This window comes from Cupressus sempervirens, chromosome 9 (genome assembly GCF_028749045.1).
Source record: "Cupressus sempervirens isolate cs-2001-9-10 chromosome 9, ASM2874904v1, whole genome shotgun sequence".
NCBI lineage: Eukaryota > Viridiplantae > Streptophyta > Pinopsida > Cupressales > Cupressaceae > Cupressus > Cupressus sempervirens.
In genome coordinates, this window is record NC_143126.1 from 366,865,759 (window position 1) to 366,882,380 (window position 16,622).

At 35.5% G+C, this 16,622-nt stretch overlaps 1 protein-coding gene across 4 annotated transcripts in view; it reads left to right on the top strand.

The window, feature by feature from the left end:
• The window catches only part of LOC149538820 (recQ-mediated instability-like protein), a 100,426-nt gene that overhangs the window by 67,533 nt on the left and 16,271 nt on the right, over positions 1 to 16,622 (top strand). For 2 of the 4 annotated variants that reach the window (XM_089800140.1, XM_089800141.1), the window contains one exon: positions 9,888 to 10,203. The exons of the other annotated variants lie outside the window; for them this stretch is intronic. In XM_089800140.1, coding sequence (XP_089656266.1) covers positions 9,888 to 10,124 — 237 coding nt within the window. In that variant the 3' untranslated portion in view covers positions 10,125 to 10,203. Of the gene's footprint in view, positions 1 to 9,887; positions 10,204 to 16,622 lie in introns of those variants that run through there. 4 annotated transcript variants of the gene reach the window in all.

A 16,622-nucleotide genomic window follows, 5' to 3' on the forward strand; every position in this document is an offset into this window, starting at 1 on the left:
GATTTTTCTCTTAGAGGAAAAACGTGGTTACCAAATGCAAATGCATATGATGTTGGTAAAAATCGCACTCTCAAGGTGCCATTACATGTTTAAAAATATGCAATATGACTTGCCCAAGTAAAAACACATTCTCAAGGTGCCATTACATGTTTTAAAAATATGCAATATGACCTCAAAATGAAAAAAGCATTCTCCAAGTGCATATGCATATTTTAAAAACTTACACACTCTCCAAGGGTCATTACACATTTTAAAATATGCAAAAGTCATTCTAGGATGACCATTACATGTTTTTAAAAGACATGTTTTGACTTCTTTCTAGTGCAAAATGCACTCTTCAAGTGCATATGCATATTTTCATGCATTTGGGTTAAAATACATGTAATGCACAACTTAAGTAATGAATTAAGCACATGTTTATTTATTTTTTGAAGAAATATTACTTAATTGGGTCATAAATAATATTTACACTATATGTATTAATATATATTGTACAAATATCATTCAAAAAGTAATACTTACTAAGATGTTTTAAATTAAAACGCAAAAACTAAATCAAACTATATAGTTAGTATAGTCACTTAAGTGAAAAAAAAAAAAAAACAACTCAACTTAATAATATAACATAAAGTGCTCTTTAGTTGCTTTAAGTGAAAGTTTAAAATGATAGAGTAACTTAAAAACATAACATAAAGTGAATTTATGTTATATTTTTCAAAAAGTGAATGTTAGCTTTAAAATATTACATGATATATTAAATCGTGCACCAAAATAATCATATCTTTTGATTGCCAACTCTGATTAATCCCTAAGATAGACCGAATCAAAGGGAAAACTAAAAGCAATGATTTCAGAAAAAACAAAAGACCAAAAGCTAACAAGTACACACTCAAAATGAGAAAAAGGACGATGTAGATTTCAAAAATCAAGTATAGGCTTGACAAATAGAAAAACTAAAAAGACTTGACGAAAGCCTTCAGTAAAAGAATTTGTTATTCAAATTGGAGTTGATTGGTTGATCAATGTTATCCAATTGGATAATGAACTAGACTTCGGGAAATGCGAAACTAAGTTGAAAAAGTTTCGTACTGTTACTTGCATTTTGTCTTTGTGGTGACAAAATGTAGGACAATAATGCCATTAGGTTTCCACAATCCTTAAAAATGCAAGACAGATTTCTAGAATTTTGACTATGTATGAATTTTTTAAAATCAATGTTTCGGATCACACTTAATCATCCATCATCAGGATGAAAGAAAGTGCATGAGAGTAGAAATATGTTTTTTGGCCCTTCTGATCATGATGGTGATGTCCTTTTCTCTCCATAATGCTTGGATTTTCTGTTGGCCCCTAGATTTTGCCTTGATTTGCACGCCTTTAGCTAAATTGACCCAAAATTCTAATCGCTTATATTTTGACAAAACGACATTTGATCTTAGGGTTTTGAGATCTTGTAAACTTGACGACATTGTCAGTTTGAACCCAATGGGCATGAAAAAATTCTATAGAAGAGTTGACATTAGCCCTCATGCCAATAATCGTTTGCAAGCACATCACTTGTCACTAAAGGACAAGATCAAGAAGCAAGATAATTTGCACAATGTGAGGATTTTGTATTGACTGCACAATGAAATTGGGATAGAACTACAATGCATAGATGAATTGCTTTTATTGAAAGCAATAGGCCTACCATTATGTAAAAAGCTAACTCAAAGTAAAAAAGGAAACTAGAGCTATGTTGGTGTGTGTTTTATGACACAAACAACACAAAAAGAAATACCAAGGGTACTTTATCCTCTCTTGAACAAAGCGTCCAATGTGCTAAATAGACCAAGTGTGTGATAACAAAGGTTGGCTCCATGGTTGTAAATTCTTTTGGTTTTTGCTGTTCAAAATAGACTATCATGGTAGGATGATTCTCTGAAAATTTCCAAGGGAACTAACATAGATACTCAAGATTTTATTTTTCATATTTGAATTTCCTTCTTCTAACTTTTTTTGGATTTTTTGGGTTTAACATTTACAAAGGCTTCTAAAACAAAGTGCAAAAGAGGAGGGTTTAAGAAGATAATTATAACAGTAATTTGATTGTATGAACTAATCCAATGAACTATGGAAATAAGATTGCAGAAGTGGAATTCAAAACCTATCCTTACTTTACCAAATTCAACAACTCCACAAGAATGGTGCTATCTTTTGAGATATTTCAAAAGTTTTTCACAATAGAAGTTAAATATATTTCAAGTGTTTAGACTAACATTGCAAAATAATTGAAAATCATCCAACTGTAAAAGATATAAACATATTCATTGCACATAAAGCTTTCTCTTCCAATACTTTTTTTAATCTAACAACTTGGAACTTAAAAATCTACTCTAAGTGAGAGACATAACCATGCAACTTGCAAAAGGTATTTATATTCGCCAATAATTGAACAATGAATTTACGTAAGAAGTTTTTATGCAACAATCTCTAAATCTCTTCCTTACAAATGAGAGGAGCGGGGTTTAAAGAGGAGTTAAAGAACAAATAAAGGGCCTAGATCAATTTAAGATTGACAGCCACAATTAAGACAACTACACCCTAATTAGGGTTCATGAGGCTTATCTAATGAGAGCCAGTGAAAACTAAACAACTCATCAATAGCTTTTACATAGAAGAATGTGTTCGTTATCCTTTTCATTATCAGAAAATCCGATCAATCTGGCCACAACTTGATCAAGTTCTCCCACAGTGACACTTGGCATTACATCAACCATGTATTTAATCATATCCAATTCATCAACATAGGTGAAAACATTTCTATCCAATCAGATCCCTATATTCGAAAGCTATCCTCAATTGATAAGAAAGTTGATGCCTTGTCCAAGTGTTGTCTAAGGATAGGTCTTGCAATAGTGAAGAAATTTTCTTGAACCTTGATCCTAAGATTTTTCAAATTGACCCCTTTCACAAAGCTCTTCATAATCAAACATTTATGTACTTGCAATGAAGATTTTGTCCTAAATTTCTTTGATTACTTCCTCATTGTTGACACGATCTTCCTTTACCTTTTCCAATATCTCAACTCTGGCCATCAATGCTTTATACCACCTACTGAAACCATATGTCTCCCTGCTTTTATCACCTTGGCATCCATTAGTTATTGCTTAGGGATATTCTTTAAGGATCTCAAGTACGAGATTTTCTTATTTTTTGGATGTTCTGAAAATCTTTTCATAATCCTGGATTTTGTTCGAGAAAAAAATGGTTTGATTGTATATTGCTGCTAATTGTTATCTTCAATCCACTTTCTTATCTCACTAGCTATTACTTTTACTTCATCAAGTTCTTCAATTAATCCTTGTGGAAGAGTCAAAGGTGGAATGGATGAAGCCTCTCCTTTGCAGATGGGATTCATTAAATATTGTACATACTTTTTCAGTTGTTCATTCTCTGTCCTCGAATCATCCTTTTTCTCTTCTTCCTTCCTCAATCTTTCTTTGATCATTCTAGCAGAATCATCCAGCTCTTGAACCTCTTGCTATTTCTTGGTTGGGCCAAGGTTGATGGTTGTTTTATATCCCCGAGGAGTGATGTCTTCCTTCATTTTATAATCTTTTGGTAGTGCCAGTTGAAGTGAATGAAAGCCTGCCTCATTTCGTTGAATTATAGAATAGTTTCTTGCCCTCTTCTTTTCTTTGGCTTGGGACACTCAGGTTAGAAATACTTTTGTATCATCTTCTTGTTCAAGTGCAAGAAGTACCTTTGCCTTCATTCGGTCCTTCAACCAAGAGGGAATTGTAGACTACTTAACACCATTGTCTTCTATGTCAAGTTTCACTGGTCAGAGTGCAAATACCATCCCCTCCTAGAATTCTCCACCTATGATATCAATCTCCATATTGTCCCATTTTATTGACATATCCATTGGGAAATTCAAATGGAATTTTTTGTTAATTAGGACCTACACTCCGCTCTTTACGAATTTGAAAAGGAATTTCCTCCTCAACTTGTGGTTTATTCTTAGCAACTGACATCCTATTTTGATCCTAGAATAATTCCTTCTCTCTTATAGATTAAGTGTTGGTGGTGGAATGAGCCTGATTCAATCTTTTCTTCTTTTGTTTCACAACTTTCCTTAATTTGATACTTAGTGAGCTTTCAGTTGTATCCTTTCTCTTCATTGAACTTCAGCCTTCGGGTTTCTTTTCACTGTGTGCCGCTATTTTATTCTCTACGCTACCCATCAAATCATAAGAGAAAACCACCTTCCCTTCCTATAGCTTTTAAAGTTGCTTATCTACCCACCATCCAGTATACTTGGTAATTGGTTTCATTAATATGGAGAAGTTTATAATTTAGAGTTGGAGCAGTTGATTGGAGGAAGTTCCTCATATTTTTCTTCTTCATAACGTGTCAGGATGCAATCTCCATCATCTTCTAACTAATCAAGTGCAGGGAAAAGCTTGTATGCTCTAATTAAATTCACTGGTTTCCTCAAGCACATCCTTCTCCTTGTCTCATACTCATCTACTGAGTTGGCCCAAAAGTCTTCAACTCGAAATGTGTCTATTGTATGTACTTTTGTCCATTAATTTTCCCAATGTGGTGATAGGGATAAAAAATTAGCCCTAGATTTTTAGAAGTCAAATGGATACCATTGCAACTCTATATCTGTTCTCTCAGCTTCTTGTATGGATGGACATGATTCAAGACCTCTCCTATGAATAAGGGAAAATAAGCTCCAACCTTCTTTTTGACTCTTTGAATCTTTTCAAATGTCTCTAGTTGTCTTTTGACTTCGAGAAACACTATCTTATTGGTAGGATAAACCAGAAGCCTATAAGAACATCCCGCAAACCCTTGAACTCTAATATATGTGAACTTGGGGAATTTGCTATACCAAGACCCAAACCTGTTGATCAAATCCTTGGCTTCCTATGGTAATCTCGAGTGAATGCCTCTTTGCAAATTCCTTGTGATATGCATTAAAAATGTATCATTGACTCTTTTTAAATGAGTCCTCTCCTCCAAATGTAGCTACTGATAACCATACACTTTAAGTTGACTACCTTTGTTTCCCATTTCACTTATGCAATCCAATTCTGGATACCTATGAGCTTGTGCAAGCACATAAATTAGATAGGAACTCATGGAGAAAGCTCTAGTGTGCTCTAATCCTATCAGCTGCCTATTGAGATTATCACTGATTATCCTAGCCGAAATGATCATTTTCACTCAAGTAGTGATTTCTTCTAAGAAAGAGAACATCCATGGCTCGAATGGAGAAGCTTAAGGACTTCCCATAACTTTGTTGAGAAGGAAGATGACATCTCCATACTTCTTCCTGAAGTCTATTCAGAAACATTTCTTGGGCATCTTGCTATGATGAGATTTTCTTCATTGACTTTCCTGAACCTTAGTGAGGGTTTTGAGCAAGCAAAATCATTGTGTAGACAAGAGTTTCCACTAGTGGAAAATGATGAAACTTGGCGGAAAGGTCTGGTTCGATGTTCCCACACTTCTTCCAAAGGAGAGGTTTTGCTTTGTTGCTTTGTACATCTTATACTTGGTTGAGTGTTTCAATTTACAAGGCGATAGTTTTAAACCCTTGGTGAATGGAGGTTTTGATAAAATAATGCATTATTTTGAGTTAGGGGATAGATTGATAGGTTGTAAGCCATCAATATGCATGGTGAAGAGGCTTGAACAACCCATGGTTCCATGCCATTTCACAAGATTGGATAATGTAAACCAGTAGACCCAAGAAGCAATGTGCCTAGTTGTGAGATTATAATACACCTTGATTGATGGTTGATGAAAATATTTTATAATTTTGAATTGTAGGATAGTAAGAATGGTTGGTAGGCTTACAAATGAAGTTGGAGAGGGCTTGGAACGCTGGCACAGACATGAGAATTGTTAGCAAATCAAAGTCAGGCCCACCCACACAACTAGGGGGGTGGGGGGGTTGAATCAATTGTAAGAAAATCAAACTTATATCCAACTTCAATAACCAAAATAATGAACAAGAGATAAACCATACACAGTGACACAATGATTTGTTAACTAGGGAAGCCCTTGATTGGAGGGAAATCCTTGGGAGATGACACCCACAAAATGATGTACTTATATATAGGTTCCTTGTGAAAGGATGTGACCTTGTTAGGAGCCAATTTTGATGCAATCAGTACATTAGTCCTCGTGAGGAGATTTTGAACCCTTGTTAGAAGGTTCCAACCCTATTAGAGGTTGACAAGAAAATAGATTAACTCACTATCCAAATTGCTTTAGTGAAAAACAAAGAGTAGATCTTTAGGATAAAATATCCAAAGGTTGAACTGACCATATTGTAACTTAATTGCTAATATAGTTCCTTTGAAGTCCAAATCCAACATCAACTCCATCCTTTGCTCTACTCTGATCAAATTTGCATCCTCTGACCACATACATTACATACATGATACACTCAATGTCACATTAACCATCAAGGAAAACATCTTTCCATTATACTTCGTTCTAACACTAATTAGGTCAGCCTATTAAGACTTTCCCAATTAGAATAATTACATAGGGGCTCATTAAGGCATACACACCTTCTTAGACATCATTACAATTATTATAATCATAGTTCCAGGACTCTGTGAGTCAGAGCAGGACTCGTTGAGTCCAAGCCAGAGTCCATAAAAAAGAGACAGATTGCCTCTGACCTTGGACTTGACAGAGTCCTGGCAGAGTCACCATGGACTCGCCGAGTCCAAGGACTCTCTCGACTCACTGAGTCTCGAGCTCTAGACTCTCTTTGACAACATGACTGATAAAGTGCAAATAAAATAAAATAAAGAAGTGAATTGTTTGTGCTTTGTATAACATCTATTATACCTAAAAAGGTCATTCCATCCTTTGCTAATGCTTGTGATAGAGAGAAAAAAATTATAGAGGTTGGAGTTTTGAGAGAGAAATTAGTAAACTGGTTGGCTCTCCCATATTGATTGCTGATTGTTTGTGCAACTTTATAGCTTGCACTTAAGTATTGAGAGGAGCTAAAGGAAGCATTTGGAGGAGGCTTCTACAAACTTACTTGCATTTCCATTGTTTGTACAAAAATTGAATGATCTTGTCTTTGTAGTTTGTTTGCTACAACCTTTTCCTTCTTCGTAGATAGATCCAGGGCACTGATATATCACTGATGTATTCGAGATTGTTGATCCACATGCAAAGTGAAACACAAAGATTGTTGATCCTATCTTCAATGATGAAGATGTGGAGTGGGTTGATCATGTGGATTGGGAGACAGAGGTAGTAGTGATGGTAGTTGAGGAGGCTACAACTCAAGGAGATCGAGTGTAGGACCCTGAGGCTAGGAGTGATGGATCCGAGTCTGATGATGAAGATTATGTGGGTGTGGATGAGGACGAGGATGCCCTTGAGGTTCAACCTCAAACACAGGGAGAGCATGGTTCTAGAGTCTTCCATGACACAGGCTACTATGAGCCTTGGTCTTCTACACTCTAGCTGATATTTTGATATATGTTTTGAACTTTTGATTCCATAAATTTCATATATTGTAGACATTTGATAGTGACACTATGTTTAACTTTATATTATGTTATTTACTTTTTTTCCTTCAGGAATTCGCTCTTATACTTATGTGATCTATGATTATAATAATACTTCCACACGTTACAATACAATTAACATTTTATCCAATAAGGATTAACACGTTGCACCAACAAAATAACTTGCCAGTGAAAATATCACACTTTTAGCATCCATGACCTTTTCAGAATGATCTCCAAGATATGCTAACTTAAACATAGCATCATAGACATGTCTTCAACCACGATCCAAGTTCGCTAACCTTCATTCCTTTTTGCTCATAAGATACAACCAAATTACCCCAACCTGTTTCCCACACACTGGTCTGCTATTAGTCTTCACTAAATGAACTATAATTCATGCAATACTCCATATAAACATAAATGAACATAGATGTAGCATCTGTACTCATCCGTGAACATGATCCTAAGCTCGCATACCTTTTTTGTGCCAACTTCGCCAACTCAATGAACCTTTGCGATGTACAAAATCTCTATCTGTCATGAACTCAAACATATATGTTGACATCAATAACAAACCTATCAACAATACAACACACTAATAGAACATCCAAGTGCCAACCAAACCTGTAATCCTAACAATCTCCCCCTTTGGCATTACTGGCAACATATGATGAAAAAACATGAATGCCAAACAATTTTTTGAATGTCTTCAACATAGACAACTTCGCCAACAATCTCTCATCTGAATTCAATATTCTGAATATCCTCATGCTTTGATATACGATTTTCTTCTCTTTGTATGCTCTCCCCCTTTTGGTTATCTCTCCTCCTTTAACATCAATCTTCTTGTATCTTTCCTCAATTAAGGTTTTTCATTGCATCTCTCCACCTTTGACATCAATGACAAAGGCACCAAGTAGAAAATTTGAAGTGCTCTCATTGATCTAGCCAACCTAAAAATGGTACCTAGTGCCAACAGACACTGTTATTACCTAAAAACATTACACAAGAGTTCTTTAGTTAACTCTGCTCTATGTGACTACTCCCCCATAGGAGTGGCACTAAGCATCACTTCCAAATGTATGAATAGTGCTTTGATTGTACTTGACTGATGCAATCTTCCATCAATTTCTTTGAATCGGGTGGGGACATTAACCCAAGAATACCTCTAAGGTACTCAAATGTATCTTTAGCCGATGGTCTAGTAAAGATAGATGACCTTTGTACTCACATATTCTAGTCTAATTTCCTTTTCTGCAATCTTTTCTCTCAGAAAATGATTCATATAGTGATATTTTTAGTATTTTGAATGTAAAATTGAAATTTTGACATACAATACTAATGTTATCACAATGAATAATTATACGTTTTGAAAATTCAATACCAATATCCTTCAACATCTATTTCATCCACATAATTTGATTGCAATTGTTTGCTACTGCAACATATTCTGCCTTTGCTGTGGATTGTGATACAATCTTGTTTCTTACTTAACCAAGAAATGAATCTGCCTCGTAGAAAGAATGCACCACCAACAGTACTCTTCCTATCATCAATATTACCTTCCCAATCAGCATTAGTATATGCACATAGTGTAAAATCATTAGACTTGTCATACCATAAGCCAAAATCTAATGTTCCCTTCATATATCTGAATATTCTTTTTGCTGCTGCTAGATGTGTCTCTTTAGGATCTGGTTGAATTCTCACAACTATTCCAACTGCATTTGCTAGATATGGTCTTGTATGTGTCAAGTATTGTAATCCTCCAATCATAGATCTGTACCTAGTTTGCATACTACTAGAGGACTCATCTTTGCTTGATCATTTTCATCTAGTCACCATAGGTTTCTCAACTGGTTTACAATTTTCTAATTCTAATCTCACCAATAAATCCTTAAGATATTTAGCTTGAGATATAAAAATGCCATCTTTATTGTGTGATATTTGCAATTCCAAAAAGTATTTCATTTGCCCGATCATAGATATCTCAAATTCATTCTTCATCTTATCAAGGAATTTCTTATTAGCTTCATCATTGCCTCCAAATATAATGTCATCAACAAATACAACAATGATCAAGAACCCTGTCATGTCCCCTTTTCAAATAATTAAAAAATAATAAATTTTGCTAAGGCAGGCAGGCTCCAAAAAGGTGAAGTTTCGGCAAAAGGGGCTAATCTTTGGAAACCAATGGACTAATAAATAAAAATTATTATTAAATTATATTTTATTAACCCCTCTTGGACGTGAGTTAGGGTTATGCCCTCTTTTAAGGGGTTTGGAGGCATTTTGGGCTCATTCCAGAACTTGATTTTTGCTCATTTCTTTGTTGTTCTTCAGAGGCTACCAAACCTGTGGAGAAGGAGACCCAAGAACGAGAGTTTGCAGGTTTCCAGGAAGGCTAAGGACGGGAGTTTGAAGCCATTCCATGTGCATGCTCATACAGAGTTTGCCTTTGTGCTGAACAGTGTAGATTTGTGGGTTTTTGGGTGTGTTTTTTGTATGAGTTTGGTGTGTATAGTTGAGTATTTCATATCAGTTTGGGTTGCTGCTGTATTTCAGACTTTAAGATGTTAAAATAGAGCTGAATATATGTATTGGGACATGATTTAACTTTTGAGATAAATTATTAGTGTTTTTGTGGTGTTTCCGAGCATTTTTGTGTTAATTTCGGGAGCTCGATGAGCATAGTTTTTGTCCTACATTTGTGAACTGTTGTGTAAAGGCTATACAGATCTGGAAATGTCATTTTGTAGGCTGTTATGTTGCTGAAATTTCTGTAAAAATGTCCATTTTCAGACTTATTAATAATTTGTGAAGTTGTGAAGTTTTTGGCACTATTTTGGACATACCCGATTTGGGTTTTATTGAGAAATGGGTGGATCTTTGTAATATTGGATGTTTGATTTTAAAGTTCTGATTTGAGGCTTGAAATATCATACAAAATCAGTAAAGGGACATTTCAAACCCATATGAATTTGTCCTTAAATACAAGTTATTGTCTGCATTACCTTTCTTGAAACCCAAACTCAGTAAATGTCTATCCAACCTTGCACACTAAACTCTAGGTGCTTGTATTAATCCATACGATGTCTTCTTTAGTTTGCATACCATGTCTTTGTCTTCAGTAAGTGAAAAACTAGAAGGTTGTTCAATGTATACCTCTTCCTCAACTTTGTCGTTCAAGAAAGCTAACTTCACATCCATTTGATATACCTCGAAGTTCTTGTTAGATAAATAAGACAAAAACATTCTTACGACTTCTAATCTTGCAACAAGGGGAAACTTTTCCTCAAACTCTATAACTTCTTGTTGTGAATAACCTTTGCATACTAACCTTTCTTTGTTCCTTACAACTTCAGCTTGTTAATTGATCTTGTTCTTAAATACCCATTTTGTACCTATAACATTCTTGTCTCTAGCTCTAGGAACCAATTCCCATGTCTTGTTCTTTTCTATGTGATCAAGTTCTTCTTTCATAGTATTTACCAAAAAATCATCTTTGCATGGCTCATTAGTAGTCTTATGCTCAACTTGTGAAATCAAACAAATTACTTCACTTACCTTATTTTTTGCCATTACTCCTCTGATTGTGTTTCCAATGATTTAATCTTCAAAATGATTCCTTGCAACATACTTTGGTGTCCTTTGCTATTCTCTAGGTTCCCATCTAGGTTCTTCAATTTGTACTTGTAGCTCATTATCCATCTCAAAGAATCGTTCATGTTCTACATTCTGATTCACTATTAGTCTCTGACTTGTACTAGCTTGATTTCCATCAAAATCATAATCAAGTATCCTTTCTTGCACCTAAAACCTTTCATCAACCTTCACATTTGCACTTTCAACGATTGTCCTTAATCTCTTGCTATAACATCTATATGCTTCTCTCTTAGTAGAATAACTAAGAAATATGCCTTAATCACTTCTAGGATCAAATTTCCCTATATCATCTTCTCTCTTGATATAACATTTACTTCCAAAATTTTTGAAGAATTTTATTGTAGGTGTATGATCAAACCATAACTCATAAGGGCAACCTTGGGCTATGTTTTCTCTACATCATCCTTACAAGGGGTTTCACATGAGATTATGGGAGTAACGTCTCATAAGGTGCATATGAAGGTTGGTCCTCTACTTAGTGGAAAAGACCTTAGTGTTTTGATTACAGGTAATGAAGGTAACACTTTACAATGGCATGATATCATTACTGATTTGTTTGAGGACAAATGTGTTATTCATCACCATTCTCATGAAATAGAGGCTTGTGATAATGAGAAAGTCAACACTATGATATCATTCATTGATGGAAGTCCTACACCTATTAGCAAACACAAAGATACCAATCATACAAGAGCTAGTGTGACATACTTTGGCATTAAAGACGTAAAGAGATTTAAAGAAATGAACGATGAATGGTTGCAGAAAGCTAAAAATGCTAAATTGATGGTTGCCAATGGACAACATCTTCAAGAAGTCAAAGGGAGGGTCAATATCATCAACATAGAAAGACAAAAGAGGATGGATAACATTAGAAGACTCTTATTTCAAAAAGAGGATGAATTTGAAAATGCACCTTGTTCCAATGACAACAATGAAGTTGATGAGTTTGGATGATTAAAGGATTTGGTAATGATCTCAAACATGAAGAAACAAAAATAGTTCGAGGGTTCTTCATGTGTGGATGAAGTTGTTCATAGCTCAGAGATTCGTTGAAGGTGGAGGAGGATGAGATTATTGTAGCATTATCTCATCATAGCATGATGCACAAACGGATTGAGGATCATCTTTGGGCAATTCAGAAAAAAGGTAGATCCAAAGGGGGAATCAACAACCCTACATCAAGAAACACTTAATGATTTGCACATAAAGTTGTGTTTTTGTTGCAAAGGGTTGAATGAAGAAAACCATGATTGTCCATTAAGGCCAAAGGGGAAGGCTAAGCGTGTTATGTGTGCATTGTATGAGGATTCTAAATCTGAAAATTCAGAGCAACAATCTGATTAAGAAGAGTGTGAGGCAGTAGGATAAAAACATGATGAAGAAAAGATTGAAAAGGAAGAGACAACTCAGCTACAGGAAGCATTTCTCACTAGCAAACCGCGTGATAGAACCTTTAGGCCATATGGAGTTTTAGCTGGGCAACATACATTATTTTGCTTGACATAGAGCCACACATAACTTCATTAATGTTCGTTGAGAGATGCAACATACATATAAAGGACTTTGAGGGTATAAGAGTAAAGGTTGCAGATGGATACACTCTTAGGTGTGATTGGAAGATTTCAAATCTGCCCATGCGTATGAATAACTTTGAATTTAAGGCATTTTTTTATGTGGTGAACATGAGAGATATTGATATGATATTGGGGATGACGTGGCTTCATGACATGGTGAATTCACACTTAATCTTTGTGTCATGGAAATAAGATTTTAGACGGATGAGAAGAGCCATGTGATAAAAACCCTTAGATACTCTAGCTGCAGGACTATATCTTTTAGGAGGATGGAACAACTCCTGTGTCATGACATGGTTGAGTGGGCAACAAATTGTGTTTTGATGCCAATACATGAGGAGCAACAAAAACCTACTTATCATCCAAACATATAACAATTGAGGCAGTTTGTGGATGACATCTTGATGAACAACAAATCATGGAGGGAGAATTTTACACATCTTAATACAGGTTTGGGTATTCTTGGCAAATAATCCTCGTATGTCAAGGAATCCAAGTGTGTATGACGAGGCTTCAAAGTGCTGTTATACTTAGGCTACATCATCAACACACAATGAGTACATATAGATCTAGACAAGGTCAACACAATAATTGAGTGGCCTATACTTGAGTCTCACACAACTTAGAGGAATTTTGGGCTTAGGTGATTTTTACAGATTTGTTAATAGATACTCACAACATGTAGCACCACTTTCTGATCTAACCAAGAAGGGATATCTCACAAACTATATTGTAGGGCAACAAAAATGATGGGTTAAGCAAATATGTATATTGTAGGATTTGAGCAATACGAATCCAGAAAACCTAAAAAACACATGCATGCAAGAACCTGTCACAAAGAAGAGGCAAGGGTTTTTCTTTGAAAATATGGAAAATTGTATTATCAGACCGAAAAGATGAGATATATCTACAAATGATCAATCCTTATATAAGGAGATCGAAAAACCTAAAAAGGAAACCCTAATAGGTAAATGACATTTAATAATTACTAATTAAAATGGAAATGCAAGTGCATAAAGGGAAATCTTAAGAAGGGAGTAAAGGTAATTTAATAAATGAAATGAAATTAACTTTTTACTCTAACACCCCCCCTTTAAGATGAGCAACAATGCAGCTACAAACAATGCAAAAAGCTAAACTTGGGTTCCGACGACAAGGCCCAATGAGGTAACCAATCACAACCAAATCTTTATGAAATAGAGAAACATGAAAACCACGTGGGAAAAACCCTACTCCAAAAAGTGATAGAAAAGAATGCACAAATGTAATATCTCAAGAGACTCTCTCAAGACCATAAGTACCATGAAACCCCCCATGATAGAGGAATGAGACTCCATAGCCCCCCTAGAATGGAAAAACTCATGTGTCGATGAACATACCAATGTGGCTTCAATCTGAAAGAAACAAGGCAGTGGACAAGGAGGGTGAATCCCTTGAATGTAAGGTGAAGCTAGAGGTCCTAGCTGATGCTCAAAGGAGAATATCCTGAAAGGGAATCTCCAATGGAGGTGGGATAACAAGTGTGTTGAATCTGTCATATGAGAGGAGATGTGTGTCCTTTGATATATCCTCAACAACTATAGTAGGTGACTCGGTGTCTGGAGCTACAATTGTAGTCAATACTAAAGAGTAATCCTGTGAAATAGACAGAATCTGAACAGGAGGTGGAGGTGTAGAAGTTACAACACTAGTCTCAAGTTCAACACATAAGTTCAAGTGACTTAACTTCACGTCAGTAGTCTCTTGTGAATGAGAGTGAGTCTTCGATAGTGGAGATGGTGAACCAAAATGAGAGAGTATATAAATAGGAAGAATAATAAACAATCCTTGTAGCAACAACATTGCCTGTCTCACTATCTCTAATGTGCACTGAATCTTGTGCAAACTCAATTGTCCCCTTGTGTGTATTTTGATAAATAGAGAGAAGGTTAGAGGACAAAGATGGAGGACATAGTACATCATGAAATGTACCATCGTCAATGTCAATAAAACCTTTCCCACATACAATCATTACTAATGACCAGGAAATCTCTAATGAAATGATTTCCTTTTTTTCAACTTTGCTGTCCTCAGATCTTGATATTGACCAATCTAAATAGGTCAAGTTACTAGATGCTATTCCTTCCTTGGTCTTTGAGGAGTAGAATAAAATGTTGTATGCTATCCCTAAGGGAGAGGAAATCTACAAAGCTGTTTGTTCGCTTGAAGGAGACAAATCCCCAAGTTTGGATGGTTTCCCTTTGCTTTTCTTTCAGAAAGAGTGGAAACTGGTTGGAAAAGATATCTGTGATGTTGTAAAAGAATTCTTTGGAGCCAAAAGAATGTTGAAGGAAATGAACTCTACCTTCCTTTGTCTGATTACAAAGAAGATTGGAGCTGATTCTCTGGAATAGTTCAGACCTATTAGTTTTTGTAACTTGATTTATAAAATCATCTCAAAAGTCCTGACTTTGAGATTGCTGAACATTCTTCCAGTTTTGATTTCTGAGCAACTGAATGGTTTCATTCCTAGTAGACAAATTCTTAACTCCATTATTTCTGTGCATGAAAATATCCATTCGTTATCTCTTTTTAACAATTAGGGTTTTATTAAGAAAGTTGATATAGCCAAAGCGTATGATAGAGTTGATTGGTCCCTTCTCCAAAAGATCCTTATGTCTTTAGTGTCAATGTGATTAAGCTTATTATGCAAATAGTTTCTACTTCTTCGATTGTTGTGCTAGTCAATGGGAGCTCTACTGAATTTTTTAAGCCCTCTAGGGGGCTGAGGCAGGGTGACCCCTTATCTCCAATTATTTTTACTATGATGGCTGACTGTCTAGGGAGATATATTGGGAATATGGTTTCTAAAGGGAAATTCAAGTTTCAAGACCCTCGTCTCATCCTCTTATTTCTTCTCATGAACAATTTGTGGATGATACTATTTTCCTTTGAAAAATTGAGGTTAGAGAGGTGAGGAATCTTAAAAAGGCACTTAACCTTTACTCCTATGCAAATGGATAACTGATTAATTGGAACAAGAGTTCCTTATTTTTTATTAACACTCTAGCTGTTAGACAGGGTAAGATTGCTAACATTCTTGGGTGCTCTATAGGATCTTTCCTGCGTACCTATCTTGGATTACCTTTGGGGTTGAATCCTCCAGAGAGTTTTTGGGAGGATCTTATTAAGAAACTCAACAAGAAACTGGCTAGGTGGAAAGCTAATTTACTGAGTCAAGCTGGTAAAGTTACTCTCCTCAAAGCCTGTCTTCAGAGTATTCCTACGTATGCTTTGAGCTTTTTTAGGATCCTAGCAAAATTTGCTGATGCAATTGACAAAATTCAAAGGAACTTCCTTTGGTACGGTACAAAGGAAAAGAAGAGAATGACATTAATTGCTTGGGATAAGATTTTTAAACCTAAACTGGAAGGGGGTTTAGGTATAAGATCTACCAGAAGTATTAATGAAGCTTTATTAGCTAAACAGGGTTGGAGAGTCTATCATGATAACAAGGAATGAAGCTCTATCTGGAAACATAAGTACCTTTATGAGGCTCCTTCCTTTTCTGATTTTCTTTCCTACCCTATTGTTCCTTCTTTTGCAATCTAGAATGCAGTTCAGGGAGATAATCATATTTTAAACAATGGTTGCAAATGGAAAGTAGGTATTGGGGGCAAGATCAGGTTTTGGGATGATGAATGACTATTGGATCATCCTCTGATTGAGGATTTTGATGATAGGACTTTTTTGGACAAGTGTAAACAAGTTTTTGGTGAATATGTGGAGAATCACTGGGCTCAGAGTAAATGGGTCAATATTGATGACATTAATCAGGAAATTTTTCCAGCATCCAATT